At 34.5% G+C, this 9,712-nt stretch overlaps 1 protein-coding gene across 1 annotated transcript in view; it reads right to left on the reverse strand.

The window, feature by feature from the left end:
• LOC139875464 (uncharacterized) overlaps nt 1-840 on the reverse strand; it is a 1,644-nt gene extending 804 nt beyond the window's left edge. The window contains exon 1 of the mRNA XM_071862802.1: nt 462-840. Within this exon, the coding sequence (XP_071718903.1) occupies nt 462-765 (304 nt within the window). The 5' untranslated portion in view covers nt 766-840. The remainder of the gene's footprint in view (nt 1-461) is intronic.
• Nucleotides 841-9,712: the final 8,872 nt, after the last annotated feature.

Raw genomic sequence — 9,712 nt, forward strand, 5'->3', positions numbered from 1 at the left:
AATGAGCACTTTAACTACAAGGGATTCCCTGCATCACAAGCTATAAGGATGTGTACATTTGGGTCATAATGAGCTATAACTTACACGGTGAACGAGTAAACAGTTCTTACTAGTTCTACTTGCTTCTTAAAAACATTGCAGCAATCAGCTAATCACCTAAATTTCACTTAGAGATGTTTAGATGGGCATTTTCAAAGTGATTAACTGCTTATGGTAATTTAACTAATTATAATCAAATATTCAAAACATCAGTGTTCGTACAAGTCTAAACCTCATCATTTCAATTTTAAACTAATTATATTGGTCCTAAATAATAATCACAAGATTAAAACCACAATCATTTTATACAAACCCAAAACAGAATTTCAACTAACATCCATACATCAGCTTGAATCACAAAACGAAACAGCCATAAAATAACAGATTATTTTGCTTACACAAATGGAATTCATAAGACTAACCGGCTTCAGAAACTGTGGGAACTTCACCGTAAATGGATTTAAGTTTAGAAAGTGAAACAACAGGTTTCTTATCAGATTCAGCATCAGCATAGAGTTTTTGTCTCCAATTCCAGATAGTTTGTCTCAATGATTTGTTTGATTTCACAAGTGAATCCCTTTGTGATTCTAGGGTTTCAATTTGTCTTTGTTGGTTAAACGATCTAAAGGTCAACCCTGCGAATGCACTCAACAAGAACGCGTTGATTACTGTGTTGTTGCTTGCTGCTTTGTTGGCTAATTCAATTGCTTTTGTAGCTAATTCCATTTTCGCTCAATTTTGTGGAGTCTATCAGTGACACTTTGTTCTAGAGAATTTTTAGGGAGAAAAGAGTGAAATGAAGAGGAACTAGTTTAGCGACCGTGAATTCACGGGTTTGATTAAAAAAAAACTGTGATAAATTGCTACCTTAATCTATAATCTATAGAAAATAGTTCTATTAAAAACTAATGTGATTAATATTATAGCACAACAATATATCTATTAAAAATAGTTCTCAGTTGTTTCAGTTGATACTTTGACATTCAGTTCCTTAGTGTAGTTTATACATTCATTAGTTGTTTCAATTGATACTCTGACATTCAGTTCCTTACTGTACTTCATGTATTCATTACTGTAGCTCATACATAGATATAGTTGCATTATATTGATATACACGTAAATAAAATGTTTCAGATGTCCGGTAAAAGTGTTGGTGTTAACTTCTCCTACTTAATTCGAAAGAATAATAACAACGGATGCTTACAAATTTCATACACAATTGATGTTAAACCAAACACAATTTATAAAAGTTATATTTCATTTAAGCATTTCATCAAACAGATAATATGCAAGAAACAAATAATCATTACATATGAGTAAAAAAAACATTCGAAGCAGATGCAAACCTTATACAATTATACTACACGAAGTAAAAAGAAATCCAAGAGATACTGAAACGGAAAATCTCAAATTCAAAATCTCTGATTGAATTTCTATAATTGAATTATAAAAATTCAAAAATACTAATGGAACACCACATATATGTTTACGTTTAACAACTGTAGAATATATAAATAAAACCATAAACTTACAAAATATTAATATTGAAAATTTGAAACAGTACCCAAATTCAGTGCCGCATCCTTTAACGACCATGTAACCTTAACATTACAAATTACAGAATAATTTATATAAAGTGAAAATTTTCTAACATTAAGAAGATATTACCTGTAACCATAAAGTGAAAGCAGACATGCTAATGGTTTTATAAAAAAAATTGCATAAGCGTATCACAACAATTAACAAATTTTGTTAATAACCAATGAAACCCATGTAAGGGTGCAAACCAAAGTCCCACATCGGTCATGGGATAAAACAAATGTATGTATATAAGTCTAAGGGGAAGTCCCTCTATCACCAATTGGTTTTAGAAAAGGATGGACTCTTGAGCTTATATTGCAGGACATTGTGTTTGGGCTATAGGATCCTTACAAGTGGTATCAGAGCTAGGCTATAGCCCCGATGTGGTGGACGGCGCAGTAGGGCGCACCCCTGAGCGCACGCAGCGATGTGGCGCACCCCTCGGTCTTTAGCAGCGATGAGTGGACCCAGCTCTCGTTCGAGGGGGACCCTGGCACGATGAGTTGATCCTGGAAGCCTTGTATCGAAATCTCCCTGCCCTCCCACCAGGTTGAGAGTTCCGAGTTGGCGGCGGTAAAGGTTGGATCCAGACTATCGTTGGAGGGGAGGCCTAGATGGACTTAGGTTTGAGGAGAGGTTTGTAAGGGTGCAAACCAAAGTCCCACATCGGTCATGGGATAAAACAAATGTATGTATATAAGTCTAAGGGGAAGTCCCTCTATCACCAATTGGTTTTAGAAAAGGATGGACTCTTGGGCTTATATTGCAGGACATTGTGTTTGGACTATACGATCCTTACAACCCAATTATATATTTTTCTCTCTTTCACATACCCATTCCATAACAAACAATTTCGCAGTTTAAAAAAAATTCATAACAAACACACGTAATAAAACACAACGCAGTAAATAGAGATCAATAGTTGGAATATAAGCGATTTACCTTGATGAAAAGGAAACTATCAAATTAGAATAAGGTCATAAAACAAACCCTAAACTAAAAAGAAGAAGAAGATAACTCTAGAACAACTCAAATCAGAGCATCAAGCAAATGCTTATGTTTGTGTAATTAGCAATTAAATCTTTCAAATAAGCATTATATAAAATAAAATAATGGTATTATAGAACTTATCTTTTACCTAGTCTTATGAAGCTCAAAGTGGTACAGGAGAATGATTAGTGATGGAGAACCAAAAGAATGATTCGTGATGGAGAACCAAAAGAGTAATAGTAATGGGAAAGAATATGAAGTAGAGATTTTTACATATATGCATATATAGCAAAATCAAATGAAAAGTTCCAATATTAATCACATAATATTAAACTCAGATGAAGGTTGAAGAAGAAAGATAAGAAATAGTGATTTAGATTTGATTAAAAAAACCAAATTTGAAAAAAAGATTTGCCAAATTCAACTCAATTTTAATGGTGTTTGCTATACACCCATAGAAGAAAAGTGTGTAAGAGAAGTTTCAGTCTTTCAAAAACAACTTAGAGTTCCAAGATATATTTTCAGCACTTAATCTACAGAATGCGTATGGAAATTTTCAAAAAATAATTTAATTTTATTAAAAAAAAGTATTCAAATATTACATCATCAAATTCTAATCTTACAACTTTAGAAACACATGTTACAACTCTATCAAGCACATAATGACCTCATCATTAACTCCCTTTTATTATATAGTATAGATGTAATGTAGAATGCATGTGGAAAAAAAAATGTTAAATTATACAAAAAAATTAGGGGACCATGAGATTTTTTTTTTTCATTTAAATCAGTTTGAGATCATCACGGACTAAACCACCTGCATGTTCGTCTCTAGTAATTTACTACTGCCTAGAGAAAACTCAAATCAATCTGAGAACATGATCGATAAACCCCCTCCCTGCTGTCCCACACTAAGCGAAAGACGATCTGTGTGAATACTTCTAGTCAGGAATAACATTGAGTGCAAAATTTATGTGAGTGGTCTTATGCGTTTTACCTCAAATTTCACGCCACATTCTTATACTTTTTTCAGATTTGAGTGATCATTGTACTTTCAAAATATTGCGCGGGTGGTCTCAGTCAGTAACGAAAGTTAAATCACAACATGTGTAGTGCATGTGAGGGTATTTTCACCTTTTTCATTTTTTCTTTGTCAATTCAGTTCAGATTCACCCACTTCAAGCTTTTAATACAACCTTTTAAGAGATCTTCAAAATCTAATTGAATTTCACAACCAAATTCATTTGAAATCATTAAAATATCTATCTATCTATCTATCTATTCTATATATAATAACAAAACTAAAAATAGGTCATTTTAAAAAAGTTAAATCTAATCTCAGCCATTCATTTAATTAGTAACCACTAATCTAGACCATTAATTTTTGCCTAAACTTGATTATGATCTCATAATCTTGACATTGATTTGTTTGATTACTAAATTACCCCTCTTCCTCTCAAGAAAAAGAAACACGGAAGAATTTCAAAAAATAGGGTTAAATTACAAAATGAATACATGATTCTGGTCAAGGTAATATTTTTTTGAATTAGGGTTTTTCTTTGGTTTTTTGGATTGTTCACGGTTAATTGTTCATTTGACTACAGATTGATTTCAACGTTTGTTTCATTCGTAGGTTAGTTCAGTTAGTTAGGGTTTCATGAGTTTAATATGATAGGGTTTCATCAATTACTTGTACCTATCAATTAGGTGAGTTGCATTTTCATAATATAGTTATATCTATCAATAATCGATTCATGAGTTAGCTATTAGCTGTTGGTATCTATCAATTAGTTGTATATGTTAATCGTGGTTGATATGTTTGTAATTTTGTTTTATCTCTCACGTTTAAGGTATTATTCATTTGCTTAAATACAGTTCCTTCATATATAATTGTCAAAAGGATTTTTAGAGTTATTTGTATTCAAAACGTCATAATTATTTGTTTTTTAAGTGGAACTCTATAGATTTGTTGTTTAGGATTAATGTCCCTTTCTTAAGATGTAGATACAAGAGATAGAGAAACAAGTAAACAAGTGATGTGCAAATCGTGGTATATGAATTGTTATATCAAATAGTATGGAAAAATACCGATTAAAGATTGTTACACACTAACGGGCAGTGTACCCGATCGTGTAGTAATATAAATAATGGTTTAGTTCCGTGTATCGTTCCAATGACAGTTGTATTAGTCAAACTAGAATTAGAAACTATATTATGATTACTAAGTAAATGAAACTTAAAGGTACAAGATATTATGTTTTTGTGGCTATTTAACGATTTAGCCAAATCAGAGAAGATTAAAAGTAAAAACAATATTTTTGGTCTTTTAAGTTTATATAATGAAAACAAGTGCAGAGAAAGCAAATAAGATAGTTTGATTAAGATCAAAGATACGAAATGTTCATCTAGATATGTTACCCTCGGTATTGGATGTAAGTTAAATAGTTAAGACCCGATTGAATGACTATGTGTGTAAGTTACCTAATAGATTTACCAAGAGTTCTCTTTAGTAAACACACAAACTCGATTACAAGATCAAGGGTTCCCTTTTCTCTATAGTTCTCGTGTTTGTAACCAAATAACTATGACATATATGCTAATCACCCAAATCGACTTGCCAAGAGTTCTCTTTAGCAAGTACTCAAACTAGAATTACTAAGTGGAGGGTTCCCTATCACCTAGACCTTTTCGTTTGTGACTAGTTGATTAGCTAGATCAAAGGCTTGAATACCAATTGTCTTTTGCGTTCGCTCTACACAATTCATCCCTATATCATCTAATCGTTTTGATCTAATTTACCCCCTTGGTCCGGTTTAGTAAACAATCAATCTAAGACAAGTTGATTGTAAATCAATATGAATCATCAACAAGAGTTCTCTTTATCAACAACATATCAATTAACTAGATACAAATGATTTAACATCAATAAGCATGGTTCTTTGATTCAAGCTTTAATCTATCACACATAATACATTCAATCAATAAGATTACATCCAATACCTCAGTTATTAATCTAGACAAACATTATAGAGTTTAGCCAACAATCATATTAACAAACAAAATAGCAATCAATTGATAAGTAGAATTCATTGTAAGAACAAGAAATCAACCTAATAGATAATGAATCTTGAATGAAGAAAGTGTTGAATCTTGATTCTTGGATGTTAAGCCTCTTCAAAGAGCTTGAAATTCTCCAATTTTGCTCCTAAAATCGTCTCAGAACTCCTCTGGTTCGTATCTGCTCGTATCTGATCGTTTTTCCCTTTTTTAAAGTAGTAAAAGTTGGTCAAAAAGCAAAAGTAGGCTGAAACCTACTTCTGGACGGCGTCCAGATTTCTGGACGGCGTCCAGTTGTGCTGAATTTCACTGTCTCGTTTTTTCCAAATCTCCCTTCATTTGGACGGCGTCCCAATCATTTTGGACGGCGTCCAACATATCTGCAGCCTCATTTTATCGTTTTAGAGCGCTAATTTGACCATAACTTGTATCGAAATCAACTATGATGAAATCACAACTTATAGAATGGTTATAATTCACCAAAACTCTTTATAAACCACTTTCCAATACACTTTACATACCTTTGTGTATTACTTGTATAAACCGCCTTAACTATTCTTGATTCGAGAGTATTTTTCACGATATTGCGAGATATATATATGATGTATTAGAGCAATACCAAAACACCCCACACTTAAACCTTGCTTGTCCTCAAGCAATTCATTCTTACAAAGTAGAAAACTATCAAACACACTTACACAATATAGAGTACATACATCACACAAGTCACGCGAAACACATGAAACACACACGTTATTTGAAACACAAACTCGCGCTATATGAAACACACGCTTTAAGTATAACACGCCTTTATTGTAATCACACTCACGCTATATACACAATGGGAACACACGCACACATTTTTTGGAGTTTAGAGCCAAGTATCCGAAAAATTTGATCCTACGGAAATCAGGACCTTATGAAAAACGTTTTATGTTTTTGAAAATATAATGCTAGTTTTTACACTAGGCACGTTTTCCAATTTTTTGTCGAATTTTCTGAATTTTGGAAAATGAGTGTGGGTTTTCCGCTATTGGTCAAGCCAATCCCTCCCACAGTACCTAACATCGCTAGATGTTGGTAAGAAAATAATGCGTTTAGGAGGATACACATTACGTCCAGATATCATCGATAATCATGAGGTAATCATCTAATCCGTTAAGTCAACCATAAAGATTGAGGTTCATCAGGCTTAAAAGTTGATATCTTACCTTTCCGGAGATTATCCACTGGGAATCTGATCAATCACTGACATTTTGTGTATCATGGTGCGCTTCCTATTTGGCCAGCAAATCTCCCTCATTGAGATAAGCTTTGACTACCAGTTTCCCTGTTTGACGTTGAGGCCTGGTAGATTTCCAGTCGATTTTAGCAATGACTTTTCAAGATTTTTCGTCACCCTACAACTGGTCTGGACTACAACTTCTGAAACAAATCAGCAAGTGTGTCGTTCGGAAGACTTTACTTCCTTGAGGATGGAATGGATACATCCTATGGGTAATAATAAAGTGGTCGGACGCAACATTGTCCTTGTTAGGAGAAACAATGAGGATCGTCCTGTTTTAGTTTTTGATCTGGCTTAGGTCCGGTTTCTGACCACGCTATGCAATCACCGCTCTCTCACGGTTTACACTCATTTTGGTACAAGTGACCTACAAGTTAGTTTTACTAAACTAGTAGGATTTACATTCAAATAATTGAATGATAGTACAACTTCAAAGATTATTAATAATTTAAAACATAACTCAACATTTCTTTTCTAGTTTTAGAACACAATGTATGTAAAATGGTTTTTGGACAATTTTCGTTTCTAAGGCTACCTGAAAATTTAAAAATTTTGATCATAAACGCCTTAATTTTTGTAAAACGAATTCTCGATAAATTTCTATCTCCCACCCCACAATTAAGATCATGCAAGGCCCTCATTGCATGAAATCAGAAAAAGGATTAAATTTAGAGGGCAAAGTGATAGGGTGATTGTAGAAATTTTCAAATTTTTAACCTGTAAATCGTGGAACATCTAGACGAATGCCGCTGAACTTACTGCCAGCATAAGAGCATCGTCCATTCCTCGATTATCAACATACATACATCATAATATCAAATGTTACTGAACTTAATGCCAGTCTTTGAAATTCAACCACGCTGCACAAAATAACAAACCACACAAATAATAATAAAAATAACGGTGTTTTCCAACCACAACCATTATCAAACCACAAAATTAGTTTAAAAATACAAACCAATATTGTTTTAATACACACCATAACAAATAAATAGATTGTTTGAAAATGTAACAAAAGGATCATAGAATCGCAGGCCTTCAGTTATCGTAAGGCCAAAAGTAGTTTTCTGAGCCATCTCTGCTTCGGCGGCCCTGTGGGTATTCCTGCTCAAATCGGTTACTGGCATCCTGCATCGCATCGTTAGTATTATAAATTGGGTAAGGCGAAGGTGGGTTTTCAGGATCAGTGTAGTATTGGGATGTCACACGTGTTGTCCCATAGTACTGATCGGGGTTGGAATAATATAACTCGGTGTTATGGTTATTCCAATCAATACCATAACTGTTCCATCCCTGATTATGTACTTGAGCAATCTGGCGTTGCTCCATTCCTTGCTGACTCACCCTCATGTTGTTCTTATTGTTGACCAAATCATCCCAACCAGATTGAGACGGATACCAAGGACCTTGATCTTGAACATTTGTCTGGGTTTCCATTTCTGCTTCCTCTTCCTCTTGTTGTTCTTGTTGAACATTCGCTCCACTACCACTCGCGCCACCTGCCACAAAAGGTACCAAACGCCTATTTGCGTCGTACATCAAAATCTCAGCATTAACATAAGAAACCTTTTTTAAGGGTTTCATTGCATGGTCACATTCTATCAGGCGATTAAGATCAATATTAAAGTGACGAGCAATCCGCGTAATGTAGTGGCCCCCTAGAAGCGGTTTGTCTCTTCGTGCATCCGTAGCGATACTTAGCAAATAGTTCCCAATTAACCCCGGTATATCGGTGTGACAACCCCGTTTTATTTGATCCATTATCCATAGATCCAGAGATTTTACCTTTTCATGTCCTTCGACTCTCGCATTAAAGGTACATGCGATAAGTCGATGGAGTAGCTTATCGTCAGGGGTTGCTATTTCAGTATACCTGTGTCTGCTTGATTTGAACAGGCTAGAAGCATTTGGCCCCCTAATTCTTCTCCAAAAGGATTGTTCATTAAAACCCACTCTCCCATGATACTCTGAGCTTATCAAATATTGCCTTAATTGTGTGTCAGTAAGCTCGTGAAAAATACCCAAAACTCTATATAACCCAAAACTACTCAAACTTCTTTCATCACCCCCTAGTCGGAATCTAAAGAAAGCATCCGAGAGTGGATCGTGAACATTATTGAATCGAAAAGTTGAGTAAAATTCTTTACATAGCACGGGAAACACTTGATCGCGTAGACTGAAAATTTGTTCCCATGCGTAGGTCAATATGTTACTATATGGTATAGCTAACAAACGAGTGACATGGGCATGCATACCCGCCTCAATCAAAGGAGCCCAATCGAGATACCACGTAGCATTAATTGGCCTACGGGTAATTCGAGCAAAAGTTTTCCCGTAATCATCATTGTCCCGAAGATGTTCTAACCATACTATTGGATTATTTTGAGCGTCTTCTTCTTCGCCGGATGATGATGATGAATGATGTTGAACCGGTGGTGGTGGAACGTTTCTTGATGTTTTGCCTCTTTTCGGTTGTCCACCTCTGCTAAATTGTCACTGCAAAACATAATAACACCAAACCAAAGAACATAGAAACCGTTGTGTTAATGTTAGCCAAAAACATAACCGAGTAGCAAGGGGAATTAGTCATTCCTTTCAAAGTTCATAAGCATTGTGATTCATATAAGCAAAAGCGTATGTTTAGAATAATTGATCACAGTCAACCAAAGTCAACATAAACTAGCAAATACACTCTCACAAAAATGTGGATCACAAAATTCACAATTAGGCATCAACTTAGGACTTAAGCATGTTGTGTTC

Source organism: Rutidosis leptorrhynchoides, chromosome 1, assembly GCF_046630445.1.
Source record: "Rutidosis leptorrhynchoides isolate AG116_Rl617_1_P2 chromosome 1, CSIRO_AGI_Rlap_v1, whole genome shotgun sequence".
NCBI classification, from domain to species: domain Eukaryota; kingdom Viridiplantae; phylum Streptophyta; class Magnoliopsida; order Asterales; family Asteraceae; genus Rutidosis; species Rutidosis leptorrhynchoides.